The sequence below is a fragment of the Pelophylax lessonae genome, assembly GCF_965119305.1.
Source record: "Pelophylax lessonae genome assembly, chromosome: 9".
In the NCBI taxonomy this organism is placed as follows: Eukaryota; Metazoa; Chordata; class Amphibia; order Anura; family Ranidae; genus Pelophylax; species Pelophylax lessonae.
Genome location: NC_138776.1, coordinates 45,727,816 through 45,749,218, shown reverse-complemented (window position 1 = coordinate 45,749,218; position 21,403 = coordinate 45,727,816). Strand labels below are relative to the sequence as shown.

The following is a 21,403-nucleotide window of genomic DNA, read 5'->3' as shown; positions in this document are numbered from 1 at the left end:
ATCTTTTATCTTTTTTCTCTTTTCAACAATCTTTATTCAAACCGGACAATTTCATATTACCGCAGACAGGAATGAAATAAACAATAGCTTGATTTTTCAGTACGTGTTTTATTCACCTGCCGGATCCCCGCAGGCTGTGAATGTGACATAGATCTGTGTTTTCGGTATACTGCGGCCAATTTAACGTAATTCTTGAATTGGGACTATAGATCCCATGGTGCATTGCGAGAGGCTCACGCTGGACGTTTTGACGGCGGACGTTGCTTGGCAACAGGTCTGAAGCACGTCTTCTGCAGAGAGAGAGGTAAACAAGGCAGTGGGGAGGCCTTTCTGGGCTCTGGGAAGAGGGGTGGTGAATGGGGGGGACCCAATATGGTCATTGTGTGTCCACTGCCAGGAGAATTATGGAAGGAGAATCTTCCTACCAAGGAGCAATGCTCTCCATGTCATCTACATACATTACACAGGGGAGTGAGCAGCCCTCATTGTACTTTCTTGGCTCTTTAAGGGGGTTTAGGATCATGTGACATGGCTGTCACAGGGGTCACTTTCCCGTTAGCCGCCAGTAACTGGAAACGCGCTCTCTGCAAAGCTTTATTTACACCATTTTACGCAACTTTGCGGTCGCTCTGCGCCAAGGCCCACATATTTGCGTGCGCCCAGCTCCAAGGGGTTAAAAAGAAACGTCTTTATGGCGCAAGTAGTGTATGGGTAACCTCCCATAAACTAGCCTTTATCTGCTATGTCAGGGGTTGACTCTGGTAAGCTTTCCTTCACAAGATGCAGCTCCTCCTACTTGGACAGAAGAAATCCCTGAATCAAGACATAAAAGTGCGCACAGCAGAGGGCATCATCTAAGTGCAGCATTAATTAACCACTTGCCGACCGCCGCAAGTACATATACTGCGGCGGTCAGCCCCGGCCAGGCAAAGTGACGTATATATACCTCACTAGCCTGTTACCGGCTTGTGAGCCAATAGCGGGCGGGCGTGCGCCCGTCCCGGCTCGTTCCCTAAGAAGTCAGTGCGTGTGACCGGCAGACCCGATGTCCGCCGGTCACTCGCGATCGTTCGCCGGGAAGGGAGAAAGGCAGGCGGCTAATGTAAACAAGCCGCCTGTCATTCTCCCCTGTGTAAAAATGGAGATCAGACGGTTCTACTATGTAGGACCGTTGATCTCTGTTTTTACACTAGTAGCCATGTCCAATCACAGTTAGAATCACGCCCCTAGGACACACTTAACCCCTCCCTCTCCAATACAGTTAACCCCTTCCCTGCCAGTGTCATTTTTACAGTAACAGTGCATATGTATAGCACTGATTACTGTAGTAATGTCACTGGTAACCCCAAAAGTGTCAAAAATGTCAGTCAAGGGTCCGATCTGTCCGCCCCAATGTCACAGTACCGCAAAAAAAATCGCAGATCGCCGCCATTACTCGTTAAAAGAAAAAACACCAAAAATGACAAAAATCTTTCCCTTTGTTAGTAAACGCAATAACTTTTGTGCAAACCAATCAAAATACGCTTTTTGCAATTTTTTTTTACCAAACATATGTAGCATAAAACAAATTGGCCGAAAATGTTAAAAAATTTTGATTTTTACATTTTTTTGGGGGGAATTTCAAAAAAAATATTGTTATTTATGCAAAATTGACGCTCTTTTTTTGTTTATAGCGCATGATCAAAAAATCGCACAGGTGATCAAATACCACCAAAAGAAAGCTCTGTTTGTGGGAAAAAAAGGACGTCAAATTTGTTTAGGTACAGCGTCGCACAACCGCGCAATTGTCCGTTAAAGCCACGCAGTAAAAAAATCACAAAAAAAACCCTGGTCAGGAAGGGGGTAAAATCTTCCGGGGCTTAAGTGGTTAAAAAAAATTTTTGCACGATAAAAGCAAATTGGCAACTCACGTGAAGTAAGTTTAGTTTGTGTAGAAATGTAGAGCATAAGAAATCAGAACATCCAAGGAACCCTGTAGCAGGGGCATCCAGTCCAGGGATCATGCAGCACTGCTGCCGACTGGATAGGCATAGGAAGCTCAGAGCACTTTTGGGAGAAGATTCCAGAGGGACCCAGTTGATGATGTCAGACACCGGGGGCATGTCCTGGGGACATAGCTACGCATTTCAAGGCATTCCTGACTCTTTGTCAAGCCTGGTGCCAGGCTTGAGAAACAGGCATTGCCCCTTTGAAACCACATAGCCATGCCCCCTGAACGCCTTCTGGCATCTGATGTCATCAGATAAGTTCCCATGCTGTCAGAGGCTCCTGAGCTTATGTATCCTCTGGTTTTAAGCTTGTGCATCCCCTAACTCCCCATCCCCACTGCCAGTGTTGCTCCCATCTGCGTCAGATGACCCAGGTCCTCTTGAATGGCAGCTTTTAAAGGAGAAGTACGGCCAAAGCTCATTTGGCTGTACTTCTCCTGTGAATCACAAGAGTGCAGTTCCGTCTGCACTCCTTTGATCCATTTTTAGCAGACAGCAGGCTGAAGCCAGCTGTTGGCTGTCGTCACAGAGCCAGTCCAGGCTTGGGAAAGATTGCAACTACTTGGTCAGAAATCACCCACATGCCTGGACTGGCACCCAGCACAGCCTCTCAGCAAGCCGCTGAGAGCCTGGGTCGGCCGCTCCCTCCCCCTCCACAGCTCAGCGCTCCAGGGGGGTTCAAAGCAGAGAGCCGGTGACTGACAGTCCCCAGCTTTCTGCTCAGGGAGCTCTGAGATCCGAGCGATCAGCGGTGTTTGATCACACGGTTCTCAGCCTTGGGGCCAGTGGGGGACCGATGCTGTATCCACCTAGGTAAGTATGATTCTAAAATAAAAAAAACATTCCCATACTTCTCTTTTTTAAGCTTGATATGCACTTTTATTCCTACTTCATGTGAGTGGCTTATTTGCATTTTTTACTAATAAATTATTTAATCTGCTGCTCTTAGAATTGCCTTCTTCTGTCCTTTCCATTTCTACAGATGTTGCTTCTATCTGCTGAGTAGCTGCACGTCCTTTGAAGCTGGTTGCTATACCTTTTTTGGGATTATGAACTATGCAGCTAGGATTTTACCACTCTATGGTCTCCTGGCTTGTTTCTTTGCACTATAATTTATTATTATAATTATTAATAATATTATAAAGGATTTATATAGCGCCAACAGTTTGTGCAGCACTTTACAACATGAGGGTACAGTTACAATACAATTCAATGCAGGAGGAATCAGAGAGCCCTGCTAGTTAGAGTTTACAATCTAGAAGGGAGGGTCAAGTGATATAAAATGTAATAACTGTGTGGGATGAGCTGATGGAGAAAATAAAAGTACAGTTGTTAGGTGGAGGCAGAATAGGCTTCTCTGAGGAGAAGGGTTCTCAGGGATCGTCTAAATGCAAACATAGTAGGAGATAGTCGGACAGATTGGGGTAGGGCATTCCATGGGATATGAGAGACTCTGGAAAAGTCCTGGAGGCGAGCATGGGAGGAGGTGATAAGGGAACGATGGAGCAGGAGGTCTTGGGAGGAATGAAGGGAATGAGTAGGGTGGTATTTTGAGACTAGGTTAGTGATGTAGCTGGGGGGCAGAGGTGTGGATGGCTTTGTAATTTGTTATTGGCAATTTAAATTTCATTTGTTGGGTGAGCGGAAGCCAGTGGAAGGATTGACAGAGAGGTGTGGCAGACACTGAACGGTTGGTAAGGTGGATGAGCCTGACAGCAGCATTTATGATGGACTGAAGGGGGGATAACCTAGCAGCATTCATGATGGACTGAAGGGGGGTAACCTAGCAGCATTCATGATGGACTGAAGGGGGGTAACCTAGCAGCATTCATGATGGACTGAAGGGGGGATAACCTATGTAAAGGTAATCCAATGATAATGGAGTTGCAGAGATAACCAGGAAGTGAACCAGGAGCTTTGTGGTGTCATTGGTTAGGAAGGGGCGTATTCTCGAAATGCTGTGGCGATTGAGGTGGCAAGATTTGTACAGTGATTGGAGGTAGGGACAAAAGGATAGGATTATACCTACAACCTTGGCATGTGGGAACGGGCTGATTGTAGTGCTATCAATCTTAATAGGGAAATCAGGGGAAGAGGCACGTGGGAAAGGAAATATTACGAGATCAGTTTTGGATAGATCGAGTTTGAGGAAGTGGTATGACATCTAGACTGATATGTGTTAGTAAATTAGTGATAGTTGAGGAAACTGATGGAGTGAACTGAGAGGTAGAGAGATAGATTTGGGTGTTGTCAGCATAGAGAGTACAGAATAGTGTCCATTGGATTTAGTTGCTAGCAGATCGTTTGTGAGTTTTAGGAGGACCTTTTCTGTGGAGTGTTGAGGGCGGAATCCAGACTGAAGGGGATCAAGAAGGTTATTCTCAATAGTCTGGTCTACAGTCAACTTAGCGACCACCTCACTAAGGAGTTTGGATAAAAAGGGGAGCAAGGAGACGGGGCTTAGGTTGTTAAGATTGGTGGGGTCCGGTGATGGCTTTTTAAGTATTGGGGTGACTAGTGCATGTTTTAAAGAGTTGGGTAAGATACCATTAAAGAGGGAGAGATTGAAGATGTGCGTTCAAGAGTGTAGGATAGAGCCAGAGTTTGACCATAGCATTTGTGAGGGAACAGGGGGCAGGTGGTAAGGTGGACGTTAGAGAAAAGTTTAGCAACCTCGTCTATAGTGGCGGGTTGAATGCAGGAAGTAATGATTGTACCTGTGGACAAGGAGTGTTAAGTGGAAAAGGTATCTGTACAGCAGGGATCGCTTCACAAATTGTATCAATCTTATGTTTGAAGTGATTGGCGATCTCCTGGGCAGTGAGTGAATTAGTGTGTGGATGCAGTTGAGGACGAAGTAGAGAGTTGACAAGTACAGGATGATAAGTTGTTGATGAGAGTGAAAAAATAGGTCTGCTTGGAAGGGAGGAGGCAAGAATTGTATTTTTGGAGGGCAGATTTTTATTAGTTGAAATCTTTTTGAAACTTATGCCTCGTACACACGCAACCATTATCGGCCATCCGATCGGTCAACTTTTGTCCAGTGTTGTTGTGTTGGTTGGAATGTGCTCTAGACTGCACACGAATTTTCTCGGCCAACAAAAATCTACTTCAGAAGTGATGTCATGTGATGGTTTACTTTCCGTGTGTTTGTTCTTCTCTGAGCATGCTCAGTCTTGCTCACCAGATTTTTGTCTCACATTTAGGGAGTTCACTATCAGCTTAAGGTGTTCGCCGAGCTGCTTCCGCGTTCCACCGGCTCAAACCACCGTTCCCGGAAGTGACGTACTACAACCACGCCCTACGCGTTTCGCCATTCGACGCCATCTGGAGCGCTCCAGTGAACTCCCTAAATGTGAGTGGATGCTATGCTACTTTAAACATTATCAACATATGCTACGCAATGGAGGCTTATCTTCTATTTCAGTGACCGAGGAAGACTGAGTGATCTACTTTACAAGTGCGGTAAGCAGCGGCGTAACAGGTGGAGATCCACTGGCGCCATATACTGTCACAAACACAGAATCACTCACGTGGATAATGGTATTAACAGCACTCAGCACTTTATATATGCCTATGTATATGTGATATTTGGTACACTGAGCACAGCCCATGATAATTTTAACTAAATGCACTTTCACAATACGTATGATTCTTGCAGGTTTTTGAGACTGCACAAATACACAATTTTTGAGGAGAAAGAAGTCCAAGTTGATTCCAAAGGATGGGGCCAGAGTCCTCCAGAAGTGGGCTGTAGACTGAATTTCTCTATTAGAGACAATGTACGAGGGCATACCATGAAGACGAAAGATTTCCCCTGAGGATGGAAGCCAAAATGAGAGCAGAGGGTAGTCCTGGAAGTGGAGTTTGACATTTTTTTTTATTTTAACAATAGTAGTGCTTTATGGAGGAAAAGGAAAACATTCCAGTACTTACATTACATCACAGTGTCGTGCCGTACATAGATCATGTACATATATTTAACCCAGTAAATAGAAGATACAATGTAAGCCCATAAACAAAAACTTAAAAGCAACCTGTAGTCTGGAACCACTCTCAGCAGACAGGATGGTTAACCAAGGGTCCAAGGGGACCACACCTTTTCAAACTTCCAAGGGCATCTCCTGTTCATGTACCTCTTTTTATACAAGGGAAGGGCCACATTAACCATGGCGTCCCAAGCTGCAACATCAGGCTGAACAGGTGAGGTCCATTTCATCAATATCTCCTTCTTAGCATAGTAAAGAAGATATGAGATGAGAAGCTTAGCATGATAAGGACGTTGTTCATCATCATGGATTCCCAATAGGGCCAAGGCAGGAGACGGCACCGAGGATGTCTGCAACCTAAGATTAATTTAATCAAAAACAACTCTCCAGTAGGTCTGAATACGAGGACATTCCCAAAACATGTGAAGATATGAACCCTCCTAGGATTTACAACATGGGCAAAGGGGGTCCCGTTGAGGAAAGATCCTATGGAGCCTGGCGGGGGGGTATAATAGACCCGGTGAAAGAATTTAACCTGAATGAGTTTAGCCCTGGATGATATCACCAGCCCAGAGCCCCAAGCAATACAATTCTCCCAAGTCTCCTTATTCATTGAGGGAATATCACCTTTCCAGTACTCCCACAGTCACTCCAACTTAGATGATTCAACGCCCAGGAGAGCACTGTAAAGGGATGACGATGGCTTTTGCAAATCCCCAGACTCTTCCAGCTCCTCTATGGCATCCTTTTTAATATTGGGGTGCTGCGGGAACTGGGCCCCAACTGCAACACAAAGCTGGAAGTACCAAAATTACATCCACCCCGGTAGATTGAATCTCTGGGACATCAGGGAGTATGACAATAGGACACCAGCTGGCATAATGTCCCCCAATGTCTTTATTCCAAACCTTGCCCATAGCTGGGGGTGCGGGACAGAACGAAGATGGGGGAGATTGGAGTTTCCCCAGAGGGGTTAAGCAAGCGACAACTGGTCGGAACCCAGAAATCTTTTTGTGGCAATCCGCCAGACCCTCCAAGTAGTACACATGGGTCCAGGAGTAACAGGATACGCATGGGAGCCTCGGTAGATCAAGGTGCGAAGATCCATCATAGAGCCCAGAAAGGCCGCTTCCAAACATACCGCCACATTCGCCCTACTACCCTGCATCCACCAATGAATCGTCACCAGCACCGCAGTGCAGAAGTATGTCTGAAAATTAAGTAATCCTAAGCCCCCCAGTCGCGCCGGAACGGACAACGTAGACTGGGCCAAACGCGGGGGGGGGGGGACCCATTCCAAATAAACAAGCCTATACAGCTGTCTAATTCCTTAAAGAAAGAACCTGAAATCCAAATCAGGCAGTTCCTAAAAACATAGTTGAAGCACGGAAGGACCATCATTTTGATCAAGTTAATTCTGCCTAGCAAATTCAGAGGAAGAGTTGACCAAGAGGCACATTTGGCCTTGAATGAGATAACCAGGGAGCGAAGGTTAGGAGTAAAAAACTCTGTTATATCCCTAGTAATTAGGATCCCCAGATATCTAAAACGCCGTCACCCACTGCAACTGAGATGAGACACCAAAGGAGATCGCCCTATCATCAATGGGGAACAGGACTGATTCGGACCAATTATTCCTGATACCCGAAAAGAAACCAAACCTGTCAAACAGCCGTAGAGCCGCCAAAAGGGAAGGACCCGCGTCATTTAGATATAAGAGAGCATCGTTCACATACAAAAAACAATTTCTCCTCCAGCTGCCCCACACATAGGCCCTCAACCCCAGGTGACTCTCGGACAAGAATTGCTAGAGGTACCAAAGCCAGGGCAAAAAGAAAGGGGGACTGAGGACAGCCGTGCCTTGTACCTCTATGAAGAGGGAAGGCCTGGGACAGCACATCATCGGTACGAACCCTGGCCCTGGGATCCCTATAAAGGAGCTGTATCAAATGGAGATACTTAGGACCGAACCCGTATCGCCCCAAAACCTCCCACAAGTACGACCACTCTACCGAGTCAAATGCTTTTTCCATATCGAGAGAGGCAATGACTCTTGTACCTGGATTGTCATGCGTTATTGACAGGTTCAGAAAGAGGCGCCTTTAATTTATGTCTGTCCCCTTACCCGGCATGAACCCAGTCTGGTCAACATGGATCAAGTCCGTAATAACGGAGGAGAGGCGATTAGCAAGGACCTTAGCTAGGATTTTGGCATCCACATTTAGAAGCAAAATAGGCCTATACGAGGCACAGTCCTGGGGGTCCTTGCCGGGTTGGGGATCAGAACGATACCCGGCTCCTCAAGTGACACATTTTAGAAAACCTGTCCACAACTACCCAAATACTGGTAGAGCTCCCTGATGGGAGTAGATCAGAGATAAAGTCCATATAGATGCAACACCAAATTACATCTGGAACAGGTATAGGTAAAAGGAGACCTGCTGAAGCAGACATGGAGGACTTAGACTGCACACAAATGGAGCAAGCCTGGACATTCTTCAACATCCTTCTGAAGTGAGGGCCACCAGTAGTAACACTGCAGGAAGGTACAGGTACATTGTACTTCAGGATGTCCTGAGAGAGTTTAGAGTCATGTGCCCATTTTTAAAGCTTCGAGCGAATGGAGGGCACCACAAAGGTTTTTCTGGGCGGGATATGTGATGATTGAGACGGGTGGAGTACAGGATACAATTGGCAGGAATAATAGGTTCTGGTTCGACATGACGCTCAGAGTCAGCAGATTCAAATGATCTGGACAAGGCGTCACAAATTTTTAGAACTGGGCTGGAAGGTTATGTCAAAATTAAACCTGGCTAAGAAGAGAGCCCATCTTCCTTGCCTGGGAATCAAACGTTGGGTGGATTGAAAATACTGGAGGTTCTTATGATTGGTATAAATCAGGATACGATGAGGAGATCCCTCCAGTAGATATCGCCATTCTTGCAGTGCCGTTTTCATAGCCAGATGTTCCTAATCCCCCATGGTGTAATTTTTTTCCGCATCTGAAAACTTCTTAGAGAAGAAGGCACAAGGACAGAGCTTACTGTCATGCATTTGGAGAAGAACGGCCCCCACTCCCAAGGATGCCCTGTATCCAGCTGCCATTTATCCATGACTATGTAGGAAAGGAACCTGGGTTTGTTTGAAGAGGCACTTCTCCAACTTTGCGTACAGGCAGTGGTACCGAAGACGTAGAAGAACCGTGCATACATGCTGACGACTGTTCAAATCTGGAGAAAAAAGTATGTCATCCATATACACAATGACACAAACGTACAAGTGCTCAGAGAAAATGTGTAACAGAGTTCTGGAAGACTGTTGGGGCATTACACAAGCCTAAGGGCATTGGAAGATATTAATAATGCCTGTCTCTTGTGTTAAAAGCGGTTTCTCTTTCTTTCATTGACGGACACAGCTCTTGATCTTCATAACCATTGGGTTATACTGCCCCCTATAGGAGTAGGACACTAGGCAGAAAAAGAATCTGGCTACACCTCTGGGCAGTCCCAGTGGGGTATACTCCCTCTCCCTGCTATAGGTACTCAGATTTTTTTCTACCTAGTTCCTTGCTGGGATCTCTGGTCCTGGCAATTTTTTTCTTTTTAGATAGAAATTTTTTCTCCTGGATTTTTCCTGTGAGATCATTATTATTATTATTAATATACAGGTTTTATATAGCGCCAACAGTTTGCGTAGCCAGATTCTTTTTCTGTCTAGTGTGCTTCTCCTGTAGGGGGCAGTATAACCCAATGGTTATGAAGCTCAAGAGCTGTGTCCTGTCAAGGTCTTACCTTGCCTTCCTGTTGGCAGCCATCTTGGACATGTGCAGACTGCTGTCTTATATAAACTCTGCTTGCATCCTCACTTGCCTGCTGCCTGGGCGTCACTCAGTGATGATGTTGCACACCTGACTATATATATATATATATATATATATATATATATATATATATATATCAACTGTTGGCTTGCAGTCTTTTGCCCTTGTGTTTGTGCTCCAAAGTGCATCAAGGCTAGCAGTCTTCTGTTCTCCATGTTCCTCTGTGCATGACCTGGCTTTGCTGAGGACTTTCCTGGCTCTCGATTCCGCATCAGCAGATGACCCAGCATCCGCAGACGACCCGCCTCTGGACTCGACCCCGACTTGGATGACTACCCACTTCTAGACTCGACCCCGGCTTGAATGACTACCCGCTCAGGACTCGCCCCCGGCTGTTCCTGATTTCACTCCTCACTCTTGCTGTGCGTTTATTTTACTTGCATCTTCTTTTGGTCTGGTTTATTGACACCCTGACATGTCGGTCAATGAACACCAGAGAAATTGATTTTACGGTAAGTCAAAAATCCAATTTTTCCATTCATCACCCTCTCAAATCCTAATCATATCATATGTGTCACGATCAGGGGTTGGACTCGAAGACCAGTAGCTATAGCAGTGGAAGCTTACACAGGAACCCGCAGGATAGGAACAGAGCCAGGTCACCCAGGCAGATGACGCAGGCTCATCTGAGGTGCGGAATCTAAGTACTAACCGGTGTTCGCCAGAGCTCTTGATGGTGGAGATAGATTTTGTTGCGTGTTAGCACCAGGTTGCGGTCCTCAGGATCGCCCCACCAGGAGGTGAGCAAGCCAGGGTCCAATAGCAGATATAGCAGGTAGGGATAAAGCGGAAGCGTAGTCAAGGAATAGCCAAGGTCAGTAATGAGTAGTTGCAGGTTGGGATTAAGCAGAAGCGAAGTCGAGGAACAAGCCAAATGTCGATAACGGATGATAGCGAAGATACGGACGGCAGCAGGAGAGACAGGCGAGATATTGGCTGGTGAAGGCATAATATTCTGGCAACCAGGAAGTGCAGAGACCAGGCTTAAATCAGGAAGTTCATGGGAGGGGCAAAGGGTTCAAGGTTCAAGGCAATTAAGATTCACGGCAGGATCATTTAAGGATTTTTCCAGGGAGCTGTCTAGAATTCCAGGTGGCTCAGCAAGTAGAATCATTGCCAGACACAGTGGAGGTCCCAGGTTCAAGTCTGGGTCCTGACAGTATGCTCCACGGTTGCCTAAGTGAAAAATCAAGCATCTTGTAGTCTGTCAAAAAGTTTTTAAATGAAGGGTAGGGAGTACCGATTCTTAATGGTGATGGCATTGAGTACCATTGTTTTTCTCCACAAAGAGGCAGCCAGCCCCAGTAGGAGAATTATATTTATGGATAAATCCTTTCTGCCAATTTTCCCTGACGTCCTAAGACATGGCTTGAGTCTCAGGAATAGAGAGAGGGTCGTCTCAACCTCAGGATGGCGTAATCCCAGGTTGAAGGTCAATTGCACAATTGTAGGAACAATGAGGGGGCAATCTGTCAGCAGCTTTTTTACAAAAAACATCTTGGAAGGCCGGATAAAGCCGAGGGAGCATCGGAGAGGTAGTGACCTCAGCCACAGGTACACAGAGAGGTGGGCGCACCTTAGAGAGACAAGTCTGATGGCATTGCAACCCCCATGCTAAGACTTGGCTAGAGATCCAATCCAGATAGGGCGAGTGTTTCTGCAACCATGGAAGTCTAATAATGATGGGACTAGAGGACTTCAGAAGGATCAGAAAGGAGACTTCATCATGATGAAATACATCAACATGCATAGTTATGGAGGTCATTCAAAACCATAGGGGTTCCAAGGCCAAGGTGGAGCCATACACTGCAGATACTGGTAGAGGCATTGCCAAGGGAACAAGAGTAATGCCCAATTCAGTGGCCAAGGACTCCTCTGTGAAATTTCCAGGTGCCCCAGAGTCCACATATACAGAAACCTGATACAAGTTCAGGGCCCAATGAATGGAGACAGGTATGATAAATCGAGGGTAAGTGGCGGAATTCAAATTCTGATCTAGATCATCTCCCTCTGAGCAACCTGGACCCGAGAGTTTCCCGTATGGATAGGACAGGACTTTTTTCAAAAGACCATCAGTTCCGCAGTAAAGACAGGCCAAGTCTCAGGTGATGTGACCGCTCTTGTGGAGTGAGGCGTGTTTGGCATAATTGCATACGTTCTTCAGAAGCCGACACAGCTGGAGAGATAGGTTGTTCTGGGACTTTCTGGACAACAGGAGCGAAACGACCCACTGGGGGGGGGGGGGCACGTGGACCAGTCCTTTCCAGAACTTGCTCCTGGAAGCGGACATCGATTTGGATGCTAAAGGTGATCAAGTCATGCAGGGTGGTGGGAATAGTTCTGCCAGCTAGTTCATCCTTAATACGATCTGCTAGACCCTGCCAAAAGGTTGCAGTAAGGGCCTCATTATTCCATGCCAGTTCCAAAGCCAAGGTGTGAAACTGAACTGCATATTGCCCAACAGGCATGTTTCCTTGACGAAGCCGAAGAAGGGCTCCAGAAGTGGATGAGACCCTGCAAGTCACATCAAAAGGTGTTACGGGAAGCTTGTAGGAAGGCAGAGAGACTGGAAATAGTAGGATCTTGATGTTTCCACAGTGGCAAGGCCCAAGCCAGAGCATCTGTCGAAAGGAGTGAAATCATGTATGCCACCTTGGAACGATCAGAGGGAAAATAATGGCCCAATAGCTGGAAGTGGATCAAGCACTGATTGATGAAGCCCTGACAAGCTTTAGGATCACCAGAATAGCGAGGTGGCGGAGGCAGCTGGAATTTGAAGGACTGCCCTCAACTGGAGGGACCGCCGGATCTGGAGCAGCAGGAACTGAAACAGGAGCCGGAACAGAGGATGAGGAAGTGGGCACAACCTGCAGCTGATCCAAATGGGAGGAAAGTTCCTGCAGACACTGCATAATTTGTTTTTGATAGGCCTGCTGGACATCAACTCTGCACCAAACACTGACGTTGATCCAGAAGAGGCTGGGGTTTCTCAGAGGAGCTCATGGCCTGAGCAAACCACTAAAGCATCTGTGGTAGTGAGCTCTTGTAGATCGCCAACTCAGGGTTCTCCAGGGTACGGAGTCAAACCCCCAGCCTACTTCTTCACCAGAGCCCCTGATGGTGGGGATAGACTTGCAGCAAGCTGGAACCAGGTCACGCCCCCAGGTACACCCAGCTGAGGATGCGGAGACCATTCTCGTGTGCAGAATACAATCAGCAGACGAAAGGAAATCCAGGAGACAACCTGAGGTCAGGGCGGGTCGCGAACAAGCACAGACAGTAAATGAAGCCGGGGTCGGTACACGGCTTGTCAGACATAGGATACACAAGTGACAAGCAAATGGGAGCTTTCAAAGAACTGTGAAGTTGCTCAGGCAATGTGGGTTACATTGAGCGTGTCTTATATAGGCAAGCAAACTAGGAGGCAGGCCAAGAAGTGATGGAAGGGAAGGAAATAAAAGCCCACAGAATAGCAGATGATGCCCATAGATGAGCACAGTCAAACCACACATGTGAAAGGAATCAGGGTAGACAAGCACTGCAACAAGGAGGTAAGAATACACAAGCAGAAAACTGCAGGCTAACTTGTGACATTTCGTATGAGAAAAATCAGATACGAAGGGCTGCACTTGATTAGAAACAATAATCAACAAAAAAAAAAACCTTTGACGTTCAAAATGTTTCGTACAGTTAGTACCATCCTCGGTTTCGACCTGCTGTGAATCATTGAGGAAAACCGGATGATCATTCGTCCGATTTTATAATAGTGTATACTGGGCTTTACAGTCTGAAGTCCACGAGGTTTCCCTCACTGCCCCAAGGATCTTCTCCCTAGCTCGGTCTTCAGGCATTTTTATTGACCAGTCCAGGATGACATTTGGGAGGTCAGGTACTGATGTTGGGTGAGAAGTCCTGGATCACAATCAGCATTCCAATTCATCCCAAAGGTGTTCAGTATGGGTTGAGGTTAGGGCACTGTGCGGCCACTTGAGTTTCTCCACACCAAACTGGTGAAACCATATCGAAATATTGAAAAAGCAGTAAAGATGGGATTTTCAAGGTGCCAATAAAACAAATTGATATATAATTTGTTTTCTTGGCACCTTAAAAATCCCATCTCTCTGCTTTATATTTCGATTATGTAGGGATGTGGTGCCTATGACTCTTTGACACCCGGCAACATGTTTATCATATGGTGAAAACATATCTTTATGGAGCTGGCTTTGTACACAGGGTCATAGTCATGCTGGAACAGAAAAGGATCTTCCCTAAACTGTTACCATGATGTTGGAAGAGCACTGTTGTCTACGTCTTATGTACTCTAGTCTTATAGTGGTTGTAAACCTTAGGCATGAAATATGAACAAAGCATATTACTCTATAGTGTGTACTTGTCTCAATTAACCGCTTGCCGACCGCCGCAAGTAGATATACTGCGGCGGTCAGCCCCGGCCAGGCAGAGTGACGTATATATACGTCACTAGCCTGTGACCGGCTTGTGAGCCAATAGCGGGCGAGCGCGCGCCCGCCCCGGCTCATTCACTGAGGAGTCCGCGCGTGTGACCGGCGGACCCGATGTCCGCCGGTCACACTACGATCGTCGGTAGAGAGGGAGAAAGGCGGGCGGCTTATGTAAACAAGCCGCCTGTCATTCTCCCCTGTGTAAAAATGGAGATCAGACGGTTCTACTATGTAGAACCGTTGATCTCTGTTTTTACAATAGTAGACATGTCCCATCACAGTTAGAATCACGCCCCTAGGACACACTTAACCCCTCCCTCTCCAATAAAGTTAACCCCTTCCCTGCCAGTGTCATTTTTACAGTAACAGTGCATATGTATAGCACTGATTACTGCAGTAATGTCACTGGTAACCCCAAAAGTGTCAAAAATGTCAATCCAGGGTCTGATCTATCCGCCGCAATGTCGCAGTCCCGCAAAAAAAAAAAAATCGCAGATCGCCGCCATTACTCATTAAAAAAAAAAAAAACACCAAAAATGACAAAAATCTTTCCCTTTGTTAGTAAACGCGATAACTTTTGCGCAAACAAATCAAAATACGCTTTTTGCGATTTTTTTTTTTTTTACCAAACATATGTAGCATAAAACAAATTGGCCGAAAATGTTAAAAAATTTTGATTTTTACATTTTTTTTTGGGAATTTCATATAAAAAAATGTGAAAAATATTGTTATTTTTGCAAAATTTATGCTCTTTTTTTGTTTATAGCGCATGATCAAAAAATCGCACAGGTGATCAAATACCACCAAAAGAAAGCTCTGTTTGTGGGAAAAAAAGGACGTGAAATTTGTTTAGGTATAGCTTGGCATGACCGTGCAATTGTCTGTTAAAGTCACGCAGTAAAAAATCGCAAAAAACCCCCTGGTCAGGAAGGGGGTAAAATCTTCCGGGGCTTAAGTGGTTAAGAGCACTAAGTGTAATTTCGGACTACTGCTTTGTTCCTCTGCTATCAACATAATTTATTTCTGACAATTTTTCCTAACACCAAGAAAAAATGGTGACAGAGGAGGGACTTCCAGCAGATTGACAGCCTCAGCTCTGTTCATGTGAGCTGTGTGGAGGGGGGTGTCTCTTCCCTCCAATCAGCTCTCAGACCTCTCCTCACTGAGCTCTGCAGAGTGTAACTGCAGCTCTCTGCCCCCTTTTTTTTTGAAATCTCAGACAAGCTTATAAATTCAGCACTTTGAGCAAATGTAGCGAATAGAAACGGTAAACTGTAGATAAACAGGTATAACTTATGTAGGAGGATGTGTTTCATCTCTGTATTACTGAGAGGATAGTCTTTTCACTGGGTAAATGTAAGGGTCAAAACGGGACACTTCACTGGAAACACATGAACTCTGTTATTTGGAAAGGGGGGCATTCACATACTTTTGCCTATATAGAATAAGCAGTAAAGAAATTGCCTGTTATGCCACATTTGTAGTATAAGTAGAAATGTCAGCACGTTTATAATAGCAGATACATTTCTTATTAAAATGTGTCTTTCTCTGTTGTGTCTCTAGATCTCCAGGATGCCAGAAGTAAAATCTATGTTTCGGGAGGTGCTACCCAAGCAAGGTGAGTGAAACTATTTTTGAAGGCTCATTGAACTTTCAGTTTAAATACATTTCAGGTGCATCACAACAAAAAGTGTAGTTTCCTTTTAAAATCATTCATAGCCCTGAGTAGAAAAGCCTGCCCATTGCCAGCATGCTGCAAAAAAGAACCCTTGCTTTCCGTGTAGATGGAGTGGGTCCAACACAACCCCGGCTGCGTCAGATCTATGGTTCCGCAATCAGAAAAGCTCATAATCTCTGCAGATTGAAGATTCGGTAACATTATATTCAGTAAATGTAATGCTACAGAAAGCTATCAGGGACTGTGAACACGCAACAGGAGATGGTCATAGACTTCGGGCATTCTAAAAGAGATGGCCAGAGACTGTGAACATGCTATAGGAGTTGTTGGAAACACATTACACAATACTGCTAGAGATCACTTCTGTTACAGGCCAGCCCAGTTTAAGGTATAACCACTCTTACTACCAGCATGCATGCCTCAGTTCACTTCTCTATATCACTGCTGGAGCTTTGTTTCCTCAGTTTCTGCTATCCAGCAAGGTCATCCTCATCCTGACTTTTGTACTTCTGCACTCGGAGTCGGACCCAGCTGGAGATTGCGGGAATAGCCTGACCTGTGGACACAGGGTTCCACGTTGGGCACTTTCCAGGCTCAATTCTGGTAAAACTTAGCTGCTGTACACATTTCAGGTCCAGAGTTGCTGGCATTGCCTCATTGCTTGCAGTGTCTCTAAAGAATTGCTTAGCGAGTAGGTCGATCATGACGAGTACTGGTTGCTTCCTCTTTTACGTAAGTCGCTGAGCAACATTATTCCAAATTCCTGCTGGTTTTGCAGCGGAAAGGGTTAATGGTGAGGGACTGAGCACTAATGTCATACACTAGGTAGAGTGTCACGCACACACTCCATGCTCTCCTTCCTACCATACAGCACCAAGGAAGCCTCTCCCCGCTACTGCCTCTGCTTGCAAAGAGCCACTTGGAACTTCAGTCTTTAATAGGTTTCTGTTGCCCATCTGCAGTGACTTTGGCCATCTCACTTCTTACAGCTCTCTGGGTTTCATGAGTACCTGAGACTATGCCTCTTACTGTGATCCTTTACATTGCTGTATCACAAGACAATCACAACATGTCTACATCCAGCCATGGGACAGGAACAGTCCCTTTATATCTGGTGCCCCCACTTCACACTCTACTAATGGCTCTCGGTCAGTTTTGCAACACCCTGCTAAAGGTGCCACGTGAAGCCTGAAATTCATGGCAGTCTCTGCACTTAGAGTCTGTCTTGTTCTCGGGTACTTGTTGTCTACATCCAGTGTGGATGGACTCTCACTTTTTGCAGGTCGCACCAGTCTGACTCTATAGGATCAGTCTAGTTCTTAGTGCTTTTTCCACTCTGGGGTGATTTAAAATCCTTAAATGCTAACTCCACCTTTTAGAGCATGTTGCAACCATATTTAGGCTCCATTCACACCTTGGCTTTCCAGAGTGCGGGCAGAACTGCTGCGGTTCTGCCCGTGATTCCCGAAATTGCGGGATGCGTTTGCGATCATGTTACTTTCAATGGCACCCCAATCCATAACTTCTTTTGGGCAACAGGCATCCCACAATCTTGTTTGCAGGCGACAATCATGGCAAAATCGTGCCACAATTGGGTTGCCATTGAAAGTAACAGGATTGCAAGCGCGTCACGCAATTTGCGTGGGAATGGGAACGTGATGGTGTGAATGGAGCCTAGAGTATAATATGGTGTGAAAAAGGATCACTTGTAACCCCCTCTCTGAAAGCTATCCTTTTTCAAATTTTGCAAAGTTGTGCCTGGCTCCACCTGCACAGCTGCATCTTTTATACGCAAAGATCTGTGAATAAATTATACATCTGCCACTGCAGCAGACAAACTTGTCTGCATAATTGGCTGCATAATTGCAAAATGCAGTAAGCTTGACAGAATCGCATCACATGGGTGTGAACACCCATGCGATTTTGATGCGGTGAAAAAAAAAGGGTCCACATTTGCACCAAAATGTTGTAAGACTCTTTTTTCCCCGCACCTAAATCTTATTGCATGGGTGTGAACACTTAAGCCCCGTACACATGTACCGATTGTCGGCCGAACGATCGGCCGTCTTTTGTCCAGTGCTGTCGTGTTGGTTGAAAAGTGCTTTAGACTGCACACGAATTTTGTCGGCCAACAAAAACCAACTTCAGAAGTGATGTCATGTGATGGTTAACTTTCCGTGTGTTTTTTCTTCTCTGAGCATGCCCAGTCTTGCTCATTTGCTTTTTGTCGGCCGAAATCTGTACTGACTGACGAACAATCGGCCGTTCTTTGTTGGCCTACAAAAATTTTATAGCCTGCACACCAGATTTTGTTCGGCCGAAAAGTCGCAGTCGGTTGTCGGAAGCATCATACTAACAAGCCGACAATCGGCCGATCGGACGTTGGCCGAATATTTACGTGTGTACGGGCCATTATGCGATGCAATTCTGGCAAGCGTTGCATTGTGGGCAAGTCAGAGTTACTAAAATAGCAGAGAGGTGATTTTTAACTAAAAACGCCAATGCAAAAAAGCTAAGAAAAACGCTGAAAAACTCACTACAAAGCTACTGGCGTTTTTTTTTTTTTTTTTTAACGTCAAGTGTGCATGATGCCTTCTAGTCACAGTAAAATTATTTTCTTCATACACAGGTCCAGCTTCTCTGTGTTTATGATCATGCTCTTGGTACTGCTTTGCTATAAAATTGGGGCATGCTGGTAGTGAGGGTGGTTACCTAGACGGGCTTCTATTTGTCCTCCTGTAGTAAGCAATATACGCCAAGAAAAGGGTTTGTACAGTGGCTACAAAAATCCTGCTTTTCTTTCACTGGCATGAGTAAGCACCTTAGTAAGGAAAACACAGAATTCATTCAGCAGTGGCCAAACAATAAATGCTAAAGGCCGGCAGATCTGCTGGGAAGATTTCCCCTAACTTTGAGTCCAGGTGCCAAGTGAGAGCAATAAAGGAAAAAAAAAAAAACAGTGTCTAACCCTTCCCCACTATACATGTACATCAGGAAAGAGCAGAGCATGGGGCCAGGGCCGGATTAAGAGCATCATGGGCTTGGTGCGGAGGATTTTGAAGGGCCTTAAGGGCCGTGCCTTGGCATGCACCCAGAGGAGGAAGGGTGCAGCCATGCATGCCTAATTCAACATGGGATGCTGTCTCTGAAGCCCATAAACACATCCATGCATCGGCAACTGTCCCTCCTTGTCCGGCCTTCGTGCTGTGTGGGGAGGTTCTGGGGGAGCTGCCTGGGGAAGCGAGCATAGAAGCCAGACTTCTGTGTTTACAAGTGACAGAAGAGCGGTAACAGTGAATATGGCCAACCCGGGGCCTATATAAAGGTAGGGGCCTGGAGCTGCAGCTCCAATAGCCCCTACGTTAATCTGGCCCTGCATGGGGCTGGATATGAAATGTAAAGGAAGTCTCATCGGAGTCATTGAATGAAATAAAAAGTATTGTATTTGTAGTTCCCGGTTGGAGGGGCTTGGTTTATGACCTTACATTATGACAACACATAGACAGGATTGCTAATCTGTGTTTGCAGGGCAGCTATTTGTTGAAGACGTCCCCACCATGGTGTTGTGCAAGCCGAAGCTCTTACCTCTGAAGTCGGTAACACTAACAAAGCTGGAGAAGATGCAGCGCGATGCCCAAGAAGTCATCCGACAGCAGGAAATGGCTCAGCTGGATCAGCAGAATGCCCAAACCTGACCGGTCCAATATAAGGGGACTGCAAATAGATCATGACCCCCCCCCCCGTATCTACAGATGTATAGTGCTCCTATAGAATGCGCAAGCCTGACCCATCCATCATAGAGGGACTACAGACAGAACATGAACCTTCTCTGTATAAATGTAAAGTGTTTGTTATAAACCAGTTAGCTTCTGATCATTACTGCTGGTATTCTTTTATTTTGTATTTTAGAATGAATAAAAAATAATCACAGATATCTACTAATTTGTACAAAAGCAATTATGGCTCTGTTCACATCTAGGCATCCTGGATGGCGTGCGGAATCGCCGTGTTTCTGCCCACTATCCCGAATCGACACAAATCGCAGGACACGCTTGCGATCCCTGTTACTTCCAATAGCACCCCAATCGTCGCGCAATTTTGCCGCCCGCCAAATAGCGTAAATTTGTGCAGACAGAATCGCGGGACGCCTGTCGCAGTCATTCCATCATTCTGAAAAATATCACAAATGACCGCACCTAGGGGATTAGTCTTTACTTGATAATGCTGCTATCTTATTGAGAATGTCTCAATCACAAATATAGGCAAAAAGAGTGACAGCGCTGTATACAAGTATGCCCGAATAAATACTTTTACAATCCTTAATGTGCTAGAATTGTTAATCCTACTGGGTTAAAGAGGAAGTAAAGCCGCTGAAAAACAATGTGAAAAAAAAACCTATAAAGACAAAGGCATAATGAGCTAGTACTTACCTAAAAACTAAGCCCCCGCAGTGTCGACAGGACAGCCGACATGTCCGGCCGTCCTGCTTCCTGGATTGTGTCCTCCGGCCATGTGATTGGCCGGAGGCGGGAGTGCGGGAGCCGCCGTTCACGGCACTGTGGCCGTTCCTTCAGAGCGCATGCGCCCATGACGTCATCGGCTGCATGCACTGTAAATATCTCCTAAACGGTGCATGTTTAGGATATATTTATAGCACCTATAAGTAAGCCTTAATATAGGCTTACCTATAGGTAAATGTCAACAAAGTGGGTTTACAACCACTTTAAGTGCCGGTTCACACTGGGGCGACCTGTGAGGCGACCTGGTCGCCTCACAGGTCGCCGCAGGTCGCCTCCCATAGGGAAGCTGCGGACCCGTTCTAATAGGAGCGACACAAGTCGCTCCGACCTAGAAAAAGGGTCCGGAGCTTCTTTGGGGCGACCAGGAGGCGACCGCCATAGACTTCAATGTTATGAAGTCTGTGGCGGCCGCTCCGAGGTCGCGGCGCGCTGCTCGCACTGCGATCTCGGAGGTCGCCCCTGCAAGTAGCGTCGCAGTAATGTGAACCGGCGCTAATACCATGAAAAATTCTAAACCAATATTGTATCAATAAAATGTTTCAACAAACATAGCTTGTAACAAAATATGATAAAAAAGTGCTATAGTGCTTCCACAGGTATCCGCATGTAAAATTAATCAAATTTTTTAAACAAACATAACAAATGTAACAAAAAAGTGCTATAGTGCTTTCACGAATTGCCACAAGCACATTAATCAATCTAAATAATTAAAACCTGCGCTAAATCAATGGTGAATAATTGGTGATAAAATATAATAAATAAAAATAATGCAGCTATTGTTCACCAAGTAAAAACTCAGATAAAACTAAATAAAGGACAGCGCTTGCAAAATTATCAATGGTGAAACCCTCAGATATATATATCAATACTACCAAAAAATATATTTAT

At 45.6% G+C, this 21,403-nt stretch overlaps 1 protein-coding gene across 1 annotated transcript; it reads left to right on the top strand.

Moving 5' to 3' along the window:
• The first annotated feature begins 81 nt into the window (after window positions 1-81).
• BBIP1 (BBSome interacting protein 1) lies at window positions 82-19,769 on the top strand. Its single transcript, XM_082268485.1, has 3 exons — window positions 82-304; window positions 15,881-15,935; window positions 19,524-19,769. Exons 2-3 carry the CDS (start codon window positions 15,890-15,892, stop codon window positions 19,688-19,690), a joined length of 213 nt encoding a protein of 70 aa, XP_082124611.1. The 5' UTR covers window positions 82-304; window positions 15,881-15,889; the 3' UTR covers window positions 19,691-19,769.
• Window positions 19,770-21,403: the final 1,634 nt, after the last annotated feature.